General features: G+C 52.4%; 1 protein-coding gene across 3 annotated transcripts in view; it reads right to left on the bottom strand.

Annotated features, from left to right (window-relative positions):
• The window catches only part of INPPL1 (inositol polyphosphate phosphatase like 1), a 67014-nt gene that overhangs the window by 41158 nt on the left and 2265 nt on the right, over positions 1-23591 (bottom strand). Inside the window, exons 1-2 of one of the 3 annotated variants that reach the window (XM_069969432.1) lie at positions 9164-9366; positions 4966-5029 (exon numbers count right to left, since the gene is read on the bottom strand). In XM_069969432.1, the coding sequence (XP_069825533.1) occupies positions 4966-5029; positions 9164-9207 (108 nt within the window). In that variant the 5' untranslated portion in view covers positions 9208-9366. Of the gene's footprint in view, positions 1-4965; positions 5030-9163; positions 9367-23591 lie in introns of those variants that run through there. The other 2 variants (XM_069969433.1, XM_069969431.1) reach the window with 2 other exon arrangements.

Here is a 23591-nt window from a genome sequence, read left to right as displayed (position 1 = left end):
TATAATATTACGGTGCAGTATACAGCAGAGGTTAGTGCTGTCCTGTTATATGATATTACGGTACAATATAAAGCAGAGGTCAGTGCTGTCCTGTTATATGACATTACAGTACAGTATACAGCAGAGGTCAGTGCTGTCCTGTTATATATTACAGTACAGTATACAGCAGAGGTCAGTGATGTTATATGATATTACAGTACAGTATACAGCAGAGGTCAGTGCTGTCCTGTTATATGATATTACAGTACAGTATACAGCAGATGTCAGTGATGTTATATGATATTACAGTACAGTATACAGCAGAGGTCAGTGCTGTCCTGTTATATGATATTACGGTACAGTATACAGCAGAGGTCAGTGATGTTATATGATATTACAGTACAGTATACAGCAGAGGTCAGTGATGTTATATGACATTACAGTACAATATACAGCAGAGGTCAGTGCTGTCCTGTTATATGATATTACGGTACAGTATACAGCAGAGGTCAGTGCTGTCCTGTTATAGGATATTACAGTACAGTATACAGCAGAGGTCAGTGATGTTATATGACATTACAGTACAATATACAGCAGAGGTCAGTGCTGTCCTGTTATATGATATTACAGTACAGTATACAGCAGAGGTCAGTGATGTTATATGATATTACGGTACAGTATACAGCAGAGGTCAGTGCTGTCCTGTTATATGATATTACAGTACAGTATACAGCAGAGGTCAGTGATGTTATATATTACAGTACAGTATACAGCAGAGGTCAGTGCTATCCTGTTATATGATATTACAGTACAGTATACAGCAGAGGTCAGTGATGTTATATATTACAGTACAGTATACAGCAGAGGTCAGTGCTGTCCTGTTATATGATTTTACAGTACAGTATACAGCAGAGGTCAGTGCTGTCCTGTTATATGATATTACGGTACAGTATACAGCAGAGGTCAGTGCTGTCCTGTTATATGATATTACGGTACAGTATACAGCAGAGGTCAGTGCTGTCCTGTTATAGGATATTACAGTACAGTATACAGCAGAGGTCAGTGATGTTATATGATATTACGGTACAGTATACAGCAGAGGTCAGTGCTGTCCTGTTATAGGATATTACAGTACAGTATACAGCAGAGGTCAGTGCTGTCCTGTTATATGATATTATAGTACAGTATACAGCAGAGGTCAGTGATGTTATATATTACAGTACAGTATACAGCAGAGGTCAGTGATGTTATATATTACAGTACAGTATACAGCAGATGTCAGTGATGTTATATGATATTACAGTACAGTATACAGCAGAGGTCAGTGCTGTCCTGTTATATGATATTACGGTACAGTATACAGCAGAGGTCAGTGATGTTCTATGATATTACAGTACAGTATACAGCAGAGGTCAGTGATGTTATATGATATTACCGCACAGTATACAGCAGAGGTCAGTGCTGTCCTGTTATATGATATTACGGTACAGTATACAGCAGAGGTCAGTGATGTTATATGATATTTCAGTACAGTATACAGCAGAGGTCAGTACTTTCCTGTAATATGATATTACGGTACAGTATACAGCAGAGGTCAGTGATGTTATATGATATTACAGTACAGTATACAGCAGAGGTCAGTGCTGTCCTGTTATATGATATTACGGTACAGTATACAGCAGAGGTCAGTGCTGTCCTGTTATATGATATTACGGTACAGTATACAGCAGAGGTCAGTGATGTTATATATTACAGTACAGTATACAGCAGAGGTCAGTGCGGTCCTGTAATATGATATTACGGTACAGTATACAGCAGAGGTCAGTGCTGTCCTGTTATATGATATTACAGTACAGTATACAGCAGAGGTCAGTGCTGTCCTGTTATATATTACAGTACAGTATCCAGCAGAGGTCAGTGATGTTATATGATATTACGGTACAGTATACAGCAGAGGTCAGTACTGTCCTGTTATATGATATTACAGTACAGTATACAGCAGAGGTCAGTGATGTTATATGATATTACGGCACAGTATACAGCAGAGGTCAGTACTGTCCTGTTATATGATATTACGGCACAGTATACGGCAGAGGTCAGTGATGTTATATGATATTACAGTACAATATACAGCAGAGGTCAGTGCTGTCCTGTTTTATGATATTACGGTACAGTATACAGCAGAGGTCAGTGCTATCCTGTTATATGATATTATAGTACAGTATACAGCAGAGGTCAGTGATGTTATATATTACAGTACAGTATACAGCAGAGGTCAGTGATGTTATATATTACAGTACAGTATACAGTGGAGGTCAGTGATGTTATATGATATTACAGTACAGTATACAGCAGAGGTCAGTGCTGTCCTGTTATATGATATTACGGTACAGTATACAGCAGAGGTCAGTGATGTTATATGATATTACAGTACAGTATACAGCAGAGGTCAGTGCTGTCCTGTTATATGATATTACGGTACAGTATACAGCAGAGGTAAGTGATGTTATATATTACAGTACAGTATACAGCAGAGATCAGTGCTGTCCTGTAATATGATATTACGGTACAGTATTCAGCAGAGGTCAGTGCTGTCCTGTTATATGATATTACAGTACAGTATACAGCAGAGGTCAATGCTGTCCTGTTATATGATATTACAGTACAGTATACAGCAGAGGTCAGTGATGTTATATGATATTACGGTACAATATAAAGCAGAGGTCATTGCTGTCCTGTTATATGATATTACAGTACAGTATACAGCAGAGGTCAGTGATGTTATATGATATTACGGCACAGTATACAGCAGAGGTCAGTACTGTCCTGTTATATATTACGGCACAGTATACAGCAGAGGTCAGTGCTGTCCTGTTATATGATATTACGGTACATTATACAGCAGAGGTCAGTGCTGTCCTGTTATATGATATTACACTACCGTATACAGCAGAGGTCAGTGATGTTATATGATATTACAGTACAGTATACAGCAGAGGTCAGTGCTGTCCTGTTATATGATATTACGGTACAGTATACAGCAGAGGTCAGTGCTGTCCTGTTATATGATATTACAGTACAGTATACAGCAGAGGTCAGTGATGTTATATGATATTACAGTACAGTATACAGCAGAGGTCAGTACTGTCCTGTTATATGATATTACAGTACAGTATACAGCAGAGGTCAGTGATGTTATATATTACAGTACAGTATACAGCAGAGGTCAGTGCTGTCCTGTTATATGATATTACAGTACAGTATACAGCAGAGGTCAGTGCTGTCCTGTTATATGATATTACGGTACAGTATACAGCAGAGGTCAGTGATGTTATATATTACAGTACAGTATACAGCAGAGGTCAGTGCTGTCCTGTTATATGATATTACAGTACAGTATACAGCAGAGGTCAGTGATGTTATATGATATTACAGTACAGTATACAGCAGAGGTCAGTGATGTTATATGATATTAAAGTACAGTATACAGCAGAGGTCAGTACTGTCCTGTTATATGATATTACAGTACAGTATACAGCAGAGGTCAGTGATGTTATATGATATTACAGTACAGTATACAGCAGAGGTCAGTACTGTCCTGTTATATGATATTACAGTACAGTATACAGCAGAGGTCAGTGATGTTATATATTACAGTACAATATACAGCAGAGGTCAGTGCTGTCCTGTTATATGATATTACAGTACAGTATACAGCAGAGGTCAGTGCTGTCCTGTTATATGATATTACGGTACAGTATACAGCAGAGGTCAGTGATGTTATATATTACAGTACAGTATACAGCAGAGGTCAGTGCTGTCCTGTTATATGATATTACAGTACAGTATACAGCAGAGGTCAGTGATGTTATATGATATTACAGTACAGTATACAGCAGAGGTCAGTACTGTCCTGTTATATGATATTACAGTACAGTATACAGCAGAGGTCAGTGATGTTATATATTACAGTACAGTATACAGCAGAGGTCAGTGCTGTCCTGTTATATGATATTACAGTACAGTATACAGCAGAGGTCAGTGCTGTCCTGTTATATGATATTACGGTACAGTATACAGCAGAGGTCAGTACTGTCCTGTTATATGATATTACGGTACAGCGTGGTGCCCCTCCCTGGCTGGCGGAGGCTCCTTACACCTGTTTGTGCAGCTGCCGCCCGTCTAGACTGATGTTACAAGGCGCAGCTGTCACTGTCCTCCGGCCTCTGGACCAGTGACCCGCAGTGACCTGAGTACGGCATGAGGGGGCGCCCCTGCAGAGTTACCCCCAAACCTCTGAGTATGGACTCATCACTACTGATTGGCCGGCAGCAATCACCTGACTGTGGTGCCTAATAAGGGCCCTGCAGTAAGTGCAGTCACATGACCCTCCATGGAGCTGCTGACTGGCTGGGATTAATCATGTGACCACAGAAGCAGGAGGTGTTCTCTCCGCACCCAGCAGTGATACAGCGCTATGAGTGGATGACACGTGTGTCCTATAGTGATATCACTGACCCATGACTACAGGTCCACAAAGAAACCGCCTGTTACCATAGCAACCTATGAGGCTTCTATTACACATGACACTTCAACTGAGAGAACTTCCCTTACAGAGATCCAAGAAGTCACATCACATGTAACACAGACCACCTCCTACATACCCCCATACTAACATACCACCTACATACCCGCCATACCTCCATACTAACATACCGCCGTACCACCTACATACCCGGCCGCCATACTAACATACCGTCATAACACCTACATACCCACCATACCTCCATATAGCCATACTAACATACCACCATACTAACATACCGCCATACCACCTACATACCGCCATACTACCATACCACCTACATAGCACCGTGTGTGTGGAGCATTAAAGGTCCATGAACATTCCCAGTATGCTCCACTCCCCCAGTACAGGCCGGGGGTGGTGGGTGACAGCATGCAGGGGGTGGAGGGCTGGGTCAGTACCTGTACAGCCAGGTAGTCCTCCTCGTCGGGCAGGATGCGGTAGGTGTGCACATGTTTCTGAAACCTGCAGAGAAAGGAGACAGGAGGGTTATTACAGCTTATCACTGCCAGACATTATAACCAAACAGTCCAGATTCCTGGCTAGCTGTAGGGATCAATGTAGGGGAGTCTGGTTGAGGTTTCATGTAGGGATTATCTAGGAGAGAGCGGCGTTATCTGTAGGGATCACTCACAATCCCGCCCAGGGATCCCTACGGAGAATGTCCCTCGCAATCCTGCACAGGGATCCCTACAGAGAACGCCCCTCACAGTGATCCCTACAGAGAACGCCCCTCACAGTGATCCCTACAGAGAACGTCCCTCACAATCCTTCACAGTGATCCCTACAAAGAACGTTCCTCACAATCCTGCAGTAATCCCTACAGAGAACGTCCCTCACAGTGATCCCTACAGAGAACACCCCTCACAATCCTGCACAGTGATCCCTACAGAGAACATTTCTCACAATCCTTCACAGTGATCCCTACAAAGAACGTTCCTCACAATCCTGCAGTAATCCCTACAGAGAACGTCCCTCACAGTGATCCCTACAGAGAACACCCCTCACAGTGATCCCTACAGAGAACGTCCCTCACAATCCTTCACAGTGATCCCTACAGAGAACGCCCCTCACAGGGATCCCTACAGAGAACACCCCTCACAATCCTGCACAGTGATCCCTACAGAGAACATTTCTCACAATCCTTCACAGTGATCCCTACAAAGAACGTTCCTCACAATCCTGCAGTAATCCCTACAGAGAACGTCCCTCACAGTGATCCCTACAGAGAACACCCCTCACAGTGATCCCTACAGAGAACGTCCCTCGCAATCCTGCACAGTGATCCCTACAGAGAACGTCCCTCACAATCCTTCACAGTGATCCCTACAGAGAACGCCCCTCACAGGGATCCCTACAGAGAACACCCCTCACAATCCTGCACAGTGATCCCTACAGAGAACATCCCTCACAATCCTTCACAGTGATTCCTACAAAGAACGTTCCTCACAATCCTGCAGTAATCCCTACAGAGAACGTCCCTCACAGTGATCCCTACAGAGAACACCCCTCACAGTGATCCCTACAGAGAACCTCCCTGGCAATCCTGCATAGTGATCCCTACAGAAAACACCCCTCACAGGCCTGCAGAGTGATCCCTGCAGAGAATGCCCTTCACAGTGATGCCTACAGAGAACACCCCTCACAATCCTGCATAGTGATCCCTACAAAGAACATTCCTCACAATCCTGCAGTAATCCCTACAGAGAACGTCCCTCACAGTGATCCCTACAGAGAACACCCCTTACAATCCTGCACAGTGATCCCTACAGAGAGCATCCCTCACAATCCTGCACAGTGATCCCTACAGAGAACACCCCTCACAGGCCTGCAGAGTGATCCCTGCAAAGAATGCCCCTCACAGTGATCCCTACAGAGAACATCCCTCACAGTCCAGCACAGTGATCCCTACAGTGCCTAGTTACGCATAGTACATGACGTGGAATAATGTCAGATCTGCCGCTTAGGGTCCTAGGAGAGCTAACCCGTGGGAGCAGTAATGGCCGCCATATAGGTCATGGTCACATGGGCTGCTGCTGCTGAGAGGACGTGGTGCAGACATCACTCCAGGGTAACTGGGCAGATCTCAGGACTCAGGAAAGCTGGGTGACAGTTGTACTTGTCCATGTGATGTATATAAGACAGCCAGCTGCCAGGTGTATATAACAGAGGAGCGGCTGAGGGTCACCTGGCCGGGCGCGGCCCATTACCTCCAGCTATGAGAGTGCGGCAGATGAGTCCGGGACTTTCCAGCCCGCTCAGGTCCTCACCATTCACCTGCGCCCAGAAGAGGACACCAAAACACTGTGGGATCACCCCACGACAAACATATTATGGGTGCACGGTGCCAACCAGATGACACTGTAAACACCGACCAGAGCCGCACTATGTAACACTCCACCTGCTGAGCGGACATGGTACTGACATCACTGCAGGGTACTGCTGAGCGGACATGGTACTGACATCACTGCAGGGTACTGCTGAGCGGACATGGTACTGACATCACTCCGGGTACTGCTGCTGAGGGGACATGGTACTGACATCTCTCTGGGGTACTGCTGAGCGGACATGGTACTGACATCACTCCGGGTACTGCTGCTGAGGGCACATGATAATGAAATCACTCCGGGGTACTGCTGCTGAGGGGACATGGTACTGACATCACTCCGGGTACTGCTGCTGAGGGGACATGGTACTGACATCACTCCGGGTACTGCTGCTGAGGGGACATGGTACTGACATCTCTCTGGGGTACTGCTGAGGGGACATGGTACTGACATCACTCCGGGTACTGCTGCTGAGGAGACATGGTACTTACATCACTCCATCACTCCGGGTACTGCTGCTAAGGGGACATGGTACTGACATCACTCCGGGTACTGCTGCTGAGAGGACATGGTACTGACATCTCTCTGGGGTACTGCTGAGGGGACATGGTACTGACATCACTCTGGGGTACTGCTGCTGAGGGGACATGGTACTGACATCACTCCGGGGTACTGCTGCTGAGGAGACATGGTACTGACATCACTCCATCACTCCGGGTACTGCTGCTGAGGGGACATGGTACTGACATCACTCCGGGGTACTGCTGCTGAGGGGACAATGTACTGACATCACTCTGGGTACTGCTGAGGGGACATGGTACTGACATCACTCCGGGTACTGTTGCTGAGGGGACATGGTACTGACATCACTCCGGGTACTGCTGCTGAGGGGACATGGTACTGACATCACTCTGGGGTACTGCTGCTGAGGGGACATGGTACTGACATCACTCCCGGTACTGCTGCTGAGGGGACATGGTACTGACATCACTCCGGGTACTGCTGCTGAGGGGACATGGTACTGACATCACTCCGGGTACTGCTGCTGAAGGGACATGGTACTGACATCACTCCGGGTACTGCTGCTGAGGGAACATGGTACTGACATCACTCTGGGTACTGCTGAGGGGACATGGTACTGACATCACTCCGGGTACTGCTGCTGAGGGGACATGGTACTGACATCACTCCGGGTACTGCTGCTGAGGGGACATGGTACTGACATCACTCCGGGTACTGCTGCTGAGGGGACATGGTACTGACATCACTCCGGGTACTGCTGCTGAAGGGACATGGTACTGACATCACTCCGGGTACTGCTGCTGAAGGGACATGGTACTGACATCACTCCGGGTACTGCTGCTGAGGGAACATGGTACTGACATCACTCTGGGTACTGCTGCTGAAGGGACATGGTACTGACATCACTCCATCACTCCGGGTACTGCTGCTGAGGGAACATGGTACTGACATCACTCCGTGGTACTGCTGCTGAGGGGACATGGTACTGACATCACTCCGTGGTACTGCTGCTGAGGGGACATGGTACTGACATCACTCCGTGGTACTGCTGCTGAGGGGACATGGTACTGACATCACTCCGGGGTACTGCTGCTGAGGGGACATGGTACTGACATCACTCCGGGGTACTGCTGAGAGGACATGGTACTGACATCACTCCGGGGTAGTATTATGTATGGGGCACAGTACATAGCACCTGTCTATAAACAGTGCCCCTGATTAGTGAGTCCATGAGCGTTCACAATCCTGTAGACCCCCCCCCCCCACCTCCTGTCACATGACCTGATCTTACCCCGGGGGGATTTACATAGGCAAATAAGGCCGGCTGCTGGTTCTCCCTTGTGTAAACAAGTGGCTCAGCGCGGCGGTGCGGGCGTACGGTCACAGCCGATGGGCGTACATGAGGCAGAAGGATCACAGGATCAGGGATCGCTCCCATCACTGAATCTGCTTCCGGGAAAGCTGGGTGACAGCCAATATGGTCAGTGTTATTCTGCTTTCAGGCAATGCTGCAAAACTTTGCTTTCCCACAAAACCAGAAAACAAGACTAAATGCTGCAACATCCTAACCCTGCAGAGCCCAGCATAGAAAAGTGAGGTGACATCCAATATGGCGGCCATCACAGGTCACCCAGCTTTCCCAGACTTCTGCACCTATTCTGGTTGTAGGGGTTGTCCATGACGGCTCTTCCAGAAATGGCGCCACCCCTGTCCATAATTTATGGTATAATTCGTGGCTGAGCTGTAATACCTCATAAAACCTGTGGACGGGAGTGGCGCTGTTTTAGCAGCCATGTTTCTCTAATCCTGGAAATCCCTTTAAGAGTAGTCATGATAGCAATGTCTGGTTATGGCGACGAGCCTCAGCGATCACCGGGATCAGAGGCTTCAATAATCCTCCATTATTATACAAACATAAGTGTCACCAAGACACTCATAGGAACGCTCAAAGAGGGGAGCGCCATGACTGGTTGCTATGGAAAGTGTATGGTTACAGTATCCCAGCAACCAATCAGAGCTCAGCTTTTATTATTCCAGAGTGGGGTAGATAATGGAAGCTATGCTCTGATTGGCTGCTATGAAGAGCATGTTGCTATAGGCTACAAGGTCATACAAAGTGAAAGCTGAGTTTTGATTGGTTGCTATAGGTTACAAGGTCATACAAAGTGAAAGCTGAGTTTTGATAGGTCACTACAGGCCACACAGCCCCGCCTTCCACATAAATGGCGGCATTTTAGTGTCTATTTGTAAATGTGGCAGCAAACACACAGATGTACTGTGGACGTTACCAACAACGTCCCCATTTCTACCGTAATCAGATGTATAACAGGTCCCAGCGTCCGAGGGAGTCTTTACTGATAAACGTGCTGTACAAACAACAGCGATACACGACCTCTAACATACATATATATATATATATATATACAGAGCAGGGCGGCCCCTCCCCCTCCGCTGTTATACAATAACCAGATGCATTATTCATCACGGCTCAAGTCTAACACCACAGGACGGAGGACAGCACATGTATCCCAGGCTGAGATATACTGACACAGCAGGCTATATCACACACCACAGGCCGAGCGCAGGACGGAGGACAGCACATGTATCCCAGGCTGAGATATACTGACACAGCAGGCTATATCACACACCACAGGCCGAGCGCAGGACGGAGGACAGCACATGTATCCCAGGCTGAGATATACTGACACAGCAGGCTATATCACACACCACCGGCCGAGCGCAGGACGGAGGACAGCACATGTATCCCAGGCTGAGATATACTGACACAGCAGGCTATATCACACACCACAGGCCGAGCACAGGACGGAGGACAGCACATGTATCCCAGGCTGAGATACAATGACACAGCAGACTATATCTCACACCAAGCGCAGGACGGAGGACAGCGCATGTATCCCAGGCTGAGATACACTGACACAGCAGACTATATCACACACCACAGACCGAGCGCAGGACGGAGGACAGCGCATGTATCCCAGGCTGAGATACACTGACACAGCAGACTATATCACACACCACAGGCCGAGCGCAGGACGGAGGACAGCACATGTATCCCAGGCTGAGATACACTGACACAGCAGACTATATCACACACCACAGGCCGAGCGCAGGACGGAGGACAGCGCATGTATCCCAGGCTGAGATACACTGACACAGCAGGCTATATCACACACCACAGGCCGAGCGCAGGACGGAGGACAGCACATGTATCCCAGGCTGAGATACACTGACACAGCAGGCTATATCACACACCACAGGCCGAGCGCAGGACGGAGGACAGCACATGTATCCCAGGCTGAGATATACTGACACAGCAGGCTATATCACACACCACAGGCCGAGCACAGGACGGAGGACAGCACATGTATCCCAGGCTGAGATACAATGACACAGCAGACTATATCTCACACCAAGCGCAGGACGGAGGACAGCGCATGTATCCCAGGCTGAGATACACTGACACAGCAGACTATATCACACACCACAGACCGAGCGCAGGACGGAGGACAGCGCATGTATCCCAGGCTGAGATACACTGACACAGCAGGCTATATCACACACCACAGGCCGAGCGCAGGACGGAGGACAGCGCATGTATCCCAGGCTGAGATACACTGACACAGCAGACTATATCACACACCACAGGCCGAGCGCAGGACGGAGGACAGCGCATGTATCCCAGGCTGAGATACACTGACACAGCAGGCTATATCACACACCACAGGCCGAGCGCAGGACGGAGGACAGCACATGTATCCCAGGCTGAGATACACTGACACAGCAGGCTATATCACACACCACAGGCCGAGCGCAGGACGGAGGACAGCACATGTATCCCAGGCTGAGATACACTGACACAGCAGACTATATCACACACCACAGGCCGAGCGCAGGACGGAGGACAGCGCATGTATCCCAGGCTGAGATACACTGACACAGCAGGCTATATCACACACCACAGGCCGAGCGCAGGACGGAGGACAGCACATGTATCCCAGGCTGAGATACACTGACACAGCAGACTATATCTCACACCAAGCGCAGGACGGAGGACAGCGCATGTATCCCAGGCTGAGATACACTGACACAGCAGACTATATCACACACCACAGACCGAGCGCAGGACGGAGGACAGTGCATGTATCCCAGGCTGAGATACACTGACACAGCAGACTATATTACACACCACAGACCGAGCACAGGACGGAGGACAGTGCATGTATCCCAGGCTGAGATACACTGACACAGCAGACTATATCACACACCAAGCACAGGATGGAGGACAGCGCATGTATCCCAGGCTGAGATACACTGACACAGCAGGCTATATCACACACCACAGGCCGGGCGCAGGACGGAGGACAGCGCATGTATCCCGGCTGAGATACACTGACACAGCAGGCTATATCACACACCACAGGCTGAGCGCAGGATGGAGGACAGCGCATGTATCCCAGCCTGAGATACACTGACACAGCAGGCTATATCACACACCAAGCGCAGGACGGGGGACAGCGCATGTATCCCAGGCTGAGATACACTGACACAGCAGACTATATCACACACCACAGACTGAGCGCAGAACGGAGAACACTGCATGTATCCCAGGCTGAGATACACTGACACAGCAGGCTATATCACACACCACATGCCGAGCGCAGGATGGAGGACAGCGCATGTATCCCAGGCTGAGATACGCTGACACAGCAGACTATATCACACACCACAGGCCGAGCGCAGGACGGAGGACAGCGCATGTATCCCAGGCTGAAATACACTGACACAGCAGACTATATCACACACCACAGGCCGAGCGCAGGACGGAGGACAGCGCATGTATCCCAGGCTGAGATACACTGACACAGTAGGCTATATCACACACCAAGCGCAGGACGGAGGACAGCGCATGTATCCCAGGCTGAGATACAATGACACAGCAGACTATATCACACACCACAGGCCGAGCGCAGGACGGAGGACAGCGCATGTATCCCAGCCTGAGATACACTGACACAGCAGGCTATATCACACACCAAGCGCAGGACAGAGGACAGCGCATGTATCCCAGGCTGAGATACACTGACACAGCAGACTATATCACACACCACAGGCCGAGCGCAGGACGGAGGACAGCACATGTATCCCAGGCTGAGATACACTGACACAGCAGGCTATATCACACACCAGGCGCAGGATAGAGGACAGCGCATGTATCCCAGGCTGAGATACACTGACACAGCAGACTATATCACACACCACAGACCGAGCGCAGGACGGAGGACAGCGCATGTATCCCAGGCTGAGATACACTGACACAGCAGGCTATATCACACACCACAGGCCGAGCGCAGGACGGAGGACAGCACATGTATCCCAGGCTGAGATACACTGACACAGCAGGCTATATCACACACCACAGGCCGAGCGCAGGACGGAGGACAGCACATGTATCCCAGGCTGAGATATACTGACACAGCAGGCTATATCACACACCACAGGCCGAGCGCAGGACGGAGGACAGCGCATGTATCCCAGGCTGAGATACAATGACACAGCAGACTATATCACACACCAAGCACAGGATGGAGGACAGCGCATGTATCCCAGGCTGAGATACACTGACACAGCAGACTATATCACACACCACAGACCGAGCGCAGGACGGAGGACAGCGCATGTATCCCAGGCTGAGATACATTGACACAGCAGACTATATCACACACCACAGGTTGAGATACAGCAGCTGAGCAGACTGTTTCACACAGTATCATATGTCATAGGATTAGATACAGTGGGTCAGCGGGCAGAATCGTATGTGGTATGATTAGATACAGTGGGTAAGCAGGCTGTATGATATTTGATATGATTAGATACAGTGGGTCAGCAGTCTGTATCATATGTGATAGGATTAGATACAGTGGGTCAGCGGGCAGGCTCGTATGTGATAGGATTAGATACAGTGGGTCAACAGGCTGTATCATTTATAAAAGGATTAGATACAGTGCGATTAGCAGACAGTATCATGTATGATAGGCTTAGATACACTGGGTGCACAGGCAGCGTCACACAATAGGCATGGCTGTGTAAGGAGACAGCATCTCACTAGACAGGCTTAGAGTATCTCACTAGGCAGGCTTAGATACAGCCTCTCACTAGGCAGGCTTAGATACAGAGTGGTGCGGCCTGGTGAGGTGGGTGCAGCTGTTTTCCTCTTCCCCGCAGCAGCTGTTTCCCCGGGAGCTGTAAATATTCGGCACATTCCTCAGATGATGGGACAGCCCCCGGCTACACAGCCGCCCCACCACCAGGAATCCCCCGGCAGCCATAGTCAGACACTGGCGGGGTCATGTGACATGTATGATGGCGGCCATGTGGGAACATAAATTCAGCACAGTGTTATAGGAAGCATAGGCACACACAGCTCTGCTGTATCATCAGGCACAGCCGCCCTCACTAGCACACACACAGCTCTGCTGTATCATCAGGCACAGCCGCCCTCACCAGCACACACACAGCTCTGCTTCATCAGGCACAGCCGCCCTCACCAGCACACACCCAGCTCTGCTTCATCATCAGACACAGCTACCCTCACCAGCACACACCCAGCTCTGCTTCATCATCAGACACAGCTACCCTCACCAGCACACACACAGCTCTGCTTCATCAGGCACAGCCGCCCTCACCAGCACACACACAGCTCTGCTTCATCATCAGGCACAGCCGCCCTCACCAGCACACACACAGCTCTGCTTCATCATCAGACACAGCTACCCTCACCAGCACACACACAGCTCTGCTTCATCATCAGGTACAGCCGCCCTCACCAGCACACACACAGCTCTGCTTCATCAGGCACAGCCGCCCTCACCAGCACACACACAGCTCTGCTTCATCAGGCACAGCTAAACTCACCAGCACACACACAGCTCTGCTTCATCAGGCACAGCTAAACTCACCAGCACACACAGCTCTGCTTCATCAGGTACAGCCGCCCTCACCAGCACACACACAGCTCTGCTTCATCAGGCACAGCTAAACTCACCAGCACACACAGCTCTGCTTCATCAGGCACAGCCGCCCTCACCAGCACACACACAGCTCTGCTTCATCAGGCACAGCTAAACTCACCAGCACACACACAGCTCTGCTTCATCAGGCACAGCTAAACTCACCAGCACACACAGCTCTGCTTCATCAGGCACAGCTACCCTCACCAGCACACACACAGCTGTGCTTCATCAGGTACAGCCGCCCTCACCAGCACACACACAGCTCTGCTTCATCAGGCACAGCTACCCTCACCAGCACACACACAGCTCTGCTTCATCAGGCACAGCTACACTCACCAGCACACACACAGCTCTGCTTCATCAGGCACAGCTACCCTCACCAGCACACACACAGCTCTGCTTCATCAGGTACAGCCGCCCTCACCAGCGCACACACAGCTCTGCTTCATCAGGTACAGCCGCCCTCACCAGCGCACACACACAGCTCTGCTTCATCAGGCACAGCTAAACTCACCAGCACACACAGCTCTGCTTCATCAGGCACAGCCGCCCTCACCAGCACACACAGCTCTGCTTCATCAGGCACAGCTACCCTCACCAGCACACACACAGCTCTGCTTCATCAGGTACAGCCGCCCTCACCAGCGCACACACAGCTCTGCTTCATCAGGCACAGCCGCCCTCACCAGCGCACACACACAGCTCTGCTTCATCAGGCACAGCTAAACTCACCAGCACACACAGCTCTGCTTCATCAGGCACAGCCGCCCTCACCAGCACACACAGCTCTGCTTCATCAGGCACAGCCGCCCTCACCAGCACACACACAGCTCTGCTTCATCAGGCACAGCTACCCTCACCAGCACACACACAGCTCTGCTTCATCAGGCACATCCGCCCTCACCAGCACACACACAGCTCTGCTTCATCAGGCACAGTCGCCCTCACCAGCACACACAGCTCTGCTTCATCAGGCACAGCCGCCCTCACCAGCACACACAGCTCTGCTTCATCAGGCACAGCTACCCTCACCAGCACACACACAGCTCTGCTTCATCAGGCACATCCGCCCTCACCAGCACATACACAGCTCTGCTTCATCAGGCACAGTCGCCCTCACCAGCACACACAGCTCTGCTTCATCAGGCACAGCTACACTCACCAGCACACACACAGCTCTGCTTCATCAGGCACAGCTACACTCACCAGCACACACACAGCTCTACTTCATCAGGCACATCCGCCCTCACCAGCACACACACAGCTCTGCTTCATCAGGCACAGCCGCCCTCACAGCTCTGCACTTCCTCTTTGTGCCACATCTCAGGATAGAGGGGGCGGCCAGGCCCAGCAGGGTTCCCCCAGAGTGAGGTGAGCAGGGCCGGTGTCCTCCAGGCCCGGGGGCGGCCACTGCTGATGAGTCAGGAGCGTGCGGTGACTGTTCACCACATCCTCTCCATCTCCTCACACACTGCTACAGTCACTGAATGGAGAGGACAGGAAGTAAATCTGATGACATCACTGCAGCTATGAGGTCACCGCGACCAGAGGGCGTCCAGAGGGCACGGTACACTGTGACGGAATCTCAGCTCAGGAAATGAGGCGTCACATGGGGAATGTGAGGGAGGTTACACCGGACCCCCGCCCTGTAATACAGCCAGGAGGAGAAGCTAGCTACTTCCTACAGCAACTACAACTCCCAGCATGCCCTGGTTTCTATCCTGCTGGCTCCTGGGGTATCACAAGTTGATGCATCTGCTCCCCAAGTCAGACATCACCCCGGAGGGAAGAGGGACAGTCATGTATATCCAGCGGGATGGATGGGAGGGAAGAGACCTCTGCCAGGAAGAACTACAGGAGGAGAGATTGCTAATATGGCTGACAATAGTGACAGGAGGAGAATCACTAACAGCTAGACAGAGGAAGAGATCGCCCAGGAGGAGCAGACCGCCCCCAGGGAGCGCCCAAGAGGAGCAGACCGCCCCCAGGGAGCGCCCAGGAGGAGCAGACCGCCCCCAGGGAGCGCCCAGGAGGAGCAGACCGCCCCCAGGGAGCGCCCAGGAGGAGCAGACCGCCCCCAGGGAGCGCCCAGGAGGAGCAGACCGCCCCCAGGGAGCGCCCAGGAGGAGCAGACCGCCCCCAGGGAGCGCCCAGGAGGAGCAGACCGCCCCCAGGGAGCGCCCAGGAGGAGCAGACCGCCCCCAGGGAGCGCCCAGGAGGAGCAGACCGCGCCCAGGAGGAGAAGACCGCCCCCAGGAGGAGCAGACCGCCCCCAGGGAGCACCCAGGAGAAGCAGACCGCCCACCAGGAGGAGCAGACCGCCCCCGTGGAGCGCCCAGGTGGAGCAGACCGCCCCCAGGGAGCGCCCAGGAGGAGCAGACCGTCCCCAGGGAGCGCCCAAGAGGAGAAGACCGTGCCCAGGAGGAGCAGACCGTCCCCAGGGAGCGCCCAGGAGGAGCATACCGCCCCCAGGGACCGCCCAAGAGGAGCAGACCGCCCCCAGGAGGAGCAGACCGCCCCCAGGGACCGCCCAGGAGGAGCAGACCGCGCCCAGGAGGAGCAGACCGCGCCCAGGAGAAGCAGACTGTCCCCAGGGAGCGCCCAGGAGCAGCAGACCGCCCCCAGGGAGCGCCCAGGAGGAGCAGACCGCGCCCAGGAGGAGAAGACCGCCCCCAGGAGGAGCAGACCGCCCCCAGGGAGCACCCAGGAGAAGCAGACCGCCCACCAGGAGGAGCAGACCGCCCCTGTGGAGCGCCCAGGTGGAGCAGACCGCCCCCAGGGAGCGCCCAGGAGGAGCAGACCGTCCCCAGGGAGCGCCCAAGAGGAGAAGACCGTGCCCAGGAGGAGCAGACCGTCCCCAGGGAGCGCCCAGGAGGAGCATACCGCCCCCAGGGACCGCCCAAGAGGAGCAGACCGCCCCCAGGAGGAGCAGACCGCCCCCAGGGACCGCCCAGGAGGAGCAGACCGCGCCCAGGAGGAGCAGACCGCGCCCAGGAGAAGCAGACTGTCCCCAGGGAGCGCCCAGGAGCAGCAGACCGCCCCCAGGGAGCGCCCAAGAGGAGAAGACCGTGCCCAGGAGGAGCATACCGCCCCCAGGGACCGCCCAAGAGGAGCAGACCGCCCCCAGGAGGAGCAGACCGCCCCCAGGGAGCACCCAGGAGGAGCAGACCGCCCCCAGGGAGCGCCCAGGAGGAGCAGACCGCGCCCAGGAGAAGCAGACCGTCCCCAGGGAGCGCCCAGGAGGAGCAGACCGTCCCCAGGGAGCGCCCAGGAGGAGCAGACCGCACACAGGGAGCGCCCAGGAGGAAGAAGGAAAAAGGAGCACATGATGGAAACCTTTATATATGTTACAGGAGGAAGAAGGGAAAGGGAGGACATGATGGAAACCTTTATATATGTTACAGGAGGAAGAAGGGAAAGGGAGGACATGATGGAAACCTTAATATATGTTACAGGAGGGAAGAAGGGAAAGGGAGGACATGATGGAAACCTTAATATATGTTGGGGGGGGGGCTCCTCTACGTTTCTCCCGCGGCCTCCACTGTGTTTCTTACAGATATATAAACAAACGCTGTATAAACTCCGGTGACGTCGCCTCCATTGTTCTGCGAGCGCTGTCACCTCCAGGTCATGAACTCCAGGAACCCCCCCCCCCCATCTGTTTCCTCTGTATGGGGCTGCCAGGAACCCCTCCCCCCCCCCCCCAAAGCGTGGAGACCCCCAGGAAGGAGGACAGGAGGGCCAGGTATTCAGATATCGGTATTAAAACCTAGGCGATAAGAGCTGCAATCTCTGCAGAACATCGCTCTGCTTCATTTGCAGAATTGATCCTCCCCCCCCCCGAATTATCATTAGCCTGCAACACATCACTTCCTTCCTGAGATCAGAAAGACCACAGCCCCCCCCGACACCAGAGAGACCACAGCCCCCCGACACCAGAGAGACCACAGCCCCCCCCCCGACACCAGAGAGACCACAGCCCCCCGCAACCAGAGACCACAGCCCCCCCGACACCAGAGAGACCACAGCCCCCCCGACACCAGAGAGGCCACAGCCCCCCCCCCGACACCAGAGAGACCACAGCCCCCCCCCGACACGAGAGACCACAGCCCCCCCCGACACGAGAGACCACAGCCCCCCCGACACCAGAGAGACCACAGCCCCCCCCCGACACGAGAGACCACAGCCCCCCCGACACCAGAGACCACAGCACCCCCCCGACACCAGAGACCACAGCACCCCCCCGACACCAAACACCACACCACCCCCCCCCCCCCACACCAGAGACCACAGCACCCCCCCCCGACACCAGAGACCACAGCACCCCCTTTCGACACCAGAGAGACCACAGCACCCCCCCCCGTCACCAGAGACCACAGCACCCCCCCCCCCCCCGACCCCAGAGACCACAGCACCCCCCCGACACCAGAGACCACAGCACCCCCCCGACACCAGAGACCACAGCACCCCCCCCCGACACCAGAGACCACAGCACCCCCCCCGACACCAGAGATCACAGCACCCCCCCCCCGACACCAGAGACCACAGCAGCCCCCCCGACACCAGAGAGATCACAGCACCCCCCCCCCCCGACACCAGAGACCACAGCACCCCCCGACACCAGAGAGACCACAGCCCCCCCCGACACCAGAGACCACAGCACCCCCCCCGACACCAGAGAGATCACAGCACCCCCCCCCCCGACACCAGAGTGACCACAGCCCCCCCGACACCAGAGAGACCACAGCCCCCCCGACACCAGAGAGACCACAGCCCCCCCGACACCAGAGAGACCACAGCCCCCCCGACACCAGAGAGACCACAGCCCCCCCGACACCAGAGAGACCACAGCACCCCCCCCCCAACACCAGAGACACCACAGCCCCCCCGACACCAGAGACCACAGCACCCCCCCCCCGACACCAGAGAGACCACAGCCCCCCCCCCCCCGACACCAGAGACCACAGCCCCCCCCCGACACCAGAGACCACAGCCCCCCCCCGACACCAGAGACCACAGCCCCCCCCCCGACACCAGAGAGACCACAGCCCCCCCCCCCCCGACACAAGAGAACCCAACCCCCCCCCCCCCCCCGAGACACCAGGGAGACCACACCGGGGGGATGCATAAGAGTGGTACTGCTGGGGGTTACATAAGTGTGATACTGCCGGGGGGGGGGGGGGGGGACATAAGTGTGATACTCCCGGGGGGGAAACATAAGTGTGATACTGCCGGGGGATACATTAAGTGTGATACTGCCAGGAGGGTACATATGTGTGATACTGCCGGGAGGGGGATGTATAAGTGTGATACTGCCGGGGGGGGGAAACATAAGTGTGATACTGCCGGGGGGGATTCATAAGTGTGATACTGCCGGGAGGGTACATATGTGTGATACTGCCGGGAGGGGGATGTATAAGTGTGATAATGCAGTGTGGGGGGGGGGGGGGGGAGATGGGGGGGGGATACATAAGTGTGATAATGCCGGAGGGGGGGGATACATAAGTGTGATAATTCCCCGGGGGGATACATACATGCGATACTTCCGGGGGATACATAACTGTGATAATGCCGGGGGGATGAATAAGTGTGATAATGCCGGGGGTGGGGGGGGTAGGAGATATAACAGTGTGATAATGTGTGTGAGGGGGGGAATACAAAAGTGTGATAACGTGGGGGGAGATACAAAAGTGTGATAATGTGTGGGGGGGTGATACATAAGTGTGATAATGTGGGGGGGATACATAAGTGTGATAATGTGTGTGGGGGGGTGATACATAAGTGTGATAATGCCAGGAGGGGGATACATAAGTGTCATAATGTCGGGGGGGGGGGGGATACATAAGTGTCATAATGTGTGTGTGGGGGGATACATAAGTGTGATAATGTGTGTGTGGGGGGGTGATACATAAGTGTGATAATGTGGGGGGGGATACATAAGTGTGATAATGTGGGGGGGGGGTGATACATAAGTGTGATAATGTGGGGGGGATACATAAGTGTGATAGTGTGTTTGGGGGGATACATAAGTGTGATATTGCCAGGGGGGGGATACATAAGTGTCATAATGTGGGGGGGGGGGGGGGTACATAAGTGTGATAATGTGGGGGGGGGGATACATAAGTGTGATAATGTGGGGGGGGATACATAAGTGTGATAATGCCGGGGGGGGGGGGGATACATAAGTGTGATAATGCCAGGGGGGATACATAAGTGTGATCATGCCGGGGGGGGGGGGGGGATACATAAGTGTGATAATGCCAGGGGGGGGATACATAAGTGTGATAATGCCAGGGGGGGGATACATAAGTGTGATAATGCCAGGGGGGGGATACATAAGTGTGATAATGTGTGTGTGTGGGGGATACATAAGTGTGATAATGTGGGGGGGATACATAAGTGTGATAATGTGTGTGTGGGGGGGATACATAAGTTTGATAATGTGGGGGGGAGAATACATAAGTGTGATAATGCCGGGGGAGATACATAAGTGTGATAATGCTGGGGGGGGGATACATAAGTGTGATAATGTGTGGGGGGGATACATAAGTGTGATAATGTGGGAGGGGATATATAAGTGTGATAATGTGTGTGTGGGGGGGATACATAAGTGTGATAATGTGGGGGGGGGGATACATAAGTGTGATAATGCCGGGGGGGAGACATACGTGTGATAATGCCGGGGGGGGGAATACATAAGTGTGATAATGCCAGGGGGGGATACATAAGTGTGATAATGCCGGGGGGGAGACATAAGTGTGATAATGCCGGGGGGGGGGAATACATAAGTGTGATAATGTGTGGGGGGAATACATAAGTGTGATAATGTGTGGGGGGGATACATAAATGTGATAATGTGGGGGGGGATATATAAGTGTGATAATGTGTGTGTGGGGGGGGATACATAAGTGTGATAATGTGGGGGGGATACATAAGTGTGATAATGTGGGGGGGGATACATAAGTGTGATAATGTGGGGGGGGATACATAAGTGTGATAATGCCGGGGGGATACATAAGTGTGATAATGGCGGGGGGGGGGGGGGGATACATAAGTGTGATAATGCCGGGGGGGGGGGGGGATACATAAGTGTGATAATGGCGGGGGGGGGTAATACATAAGTGTGATAATGGCGGGGGGGGGGGAAACATAAGTGTGATAATGCCGGGGGGGGGGGGGGAATACATAAGTGTGATAATGTGTGGGGGGGATATATAAGTGTGATAATGTGTGTGGGGGGGGGGGGGATACATAAGTGTGATAATGCCGGGGGGGATACATAAGTGTGACAATGTGTGTGGGGGGATACATAAGTGTGATAATGCCGGGGGGGGGATACATAAGTGTGATAATGTCAGGGGGGATACATAAGTGTGATAATGCCGGGGGGATACATAAGTGTGATAATGCCGGGGGGGGATACATAAGTGTGATAATGTGTGGGGGGGGATACATAAGTGTGATAATGCCGGGGGGGGGGGGGGGGGGGGGGATACATAAGTGTGATAATGTGTGTGTGGGATATATAAGTGTGATAATGCCGTAATGCCGGGGAGGGGGGGGGAGGGATACATAAGTGTGATAATGTGGGGGGGGATACATAAGTGTGATAATGTGTGGGGGGGATACATAAGTGTGATAATGTGTGGGGGGGATACATAAGTGTGATAATGTGTGTGTGGGGGGATACATAAGTGTGATAATGTGTGTGTGGGGGGATACATAAGTGTGATAATGTGTGTGTGGGGGGATACATAAGTGTGATAATGTGTGTGTGGGGGGATACATAAGTGTGATAATGTGTGTGTGGGGGGATACATAAGTGTGATAATGTGTGTGTGGGGGGATACATAAGTGTGATAATGTGTGGGGGGATACATAAGTGTGATAATGTGTGGGGGGGATACATAAGTGTGATAATGTCAGGGGGGATACATAAGTGTGATAATGCCGGGGGGGGATACATAAGTGTGATAATGTGTGGGGGGGGATACATAAGTGTGATAATGCCGGGGGGGGGATACATAAGTGTGATAATGTGTGTGGGGGATATATAAGTGTGGTAATGCCGGGGAGGGGGGGGGGGGATACATAAGTGTGATAATGCCGGGGGGAATACATAAGTGTGATAATGTGTGGGGGGGGATACATAAGTGTGATAATGTGTGTGTGGGGGGATACATAAGTGTGATAATGTGTGGGGGGGATACATAAGTGTGATAATGTCAGGGGGGATACATAAGTGTGATAATGCCGGGGGGGGGATACATAAGTGTGATAATGCCGGGGGGGGGGGATACATAAGTGTGATAATGTGTGGGGGGGATACATAAGTGTGATAATGCCGTAATGCCGGGGAGGGGGGGGGGGGGGGGGGGGGGGGGGGGGGGGAGGGATACATAAGTGTGATAATGTGTGGGGGGGATACATAAGTGTGATAATGCCGGGGGGGGATACATAAGTGTGATAATGTGTGGGGGGGATACATAAGTGTGATAATGTGTGGGGGGATACATAAGTGTGATAATGCCGTAATGCCGGGGAGGGGGGGGGGGGGGGGGATACATAAGTGTGATAATGTGTGTGGGGGGTGATACATAAGTGTGATAATGCCGGGGGGGATACATAAGTGTGATAATGCCGGGGGGGATATATAAGTGTGATAATGCCGGGGGGGGGATACATAAGTGTGATAATGTGGGGGGGGATACATAAGTGTGATAATGCCGCAATGCCGGGGAGGGGGGGGGGGAGAAATACATAAGTGTGATAATGTGTGGGGGGGATACATAAGTGTGATAATGCCGGGGGGATACATAAGTGTGATAATGCCGGGGGGAGAAATACATAAGTGTGATAATGTGTGGGGGGGATACATAAGTGTGATAATGTGTGGGGGGGATACATAAGTGTGATAATGTGTGGGGGGGATACATAAGTGTGATAATGCCGCAATGCCGGGGAGGGGGGGGGAAGGAATCCATAAGTGTGATAATGTGAGGGGGGATACATAAGTGTGATAATGCCGGGGGGGATACATAAGTGTGATAATGCCGGGGGGGATACATAAGTGTGATAATGTGTGTGGGGGATACATAAGTGTGATAATGTGTGTGGGGGATACATAAGTGTGATAATGCCGCAATG

Source organism: Dendropsophus ebraccatus, chromosome 5 (assembly GCF_027789765.1).
Source record: "Dendropsophus ebraccatus isolate aDenEbr1 chromosome 5, aDenEbr1.pat, whole genome shotgun sequence".
Lineage (NCBI taxonomy): Eukaryota > Metazoa > Chordata > Amphibia > Anura > Hylidae > Dendropsophus > Dendropsophus ebraccatus.
This window is presented reverse-complemented; position numbering and strand designations above follow the sequence as displayed.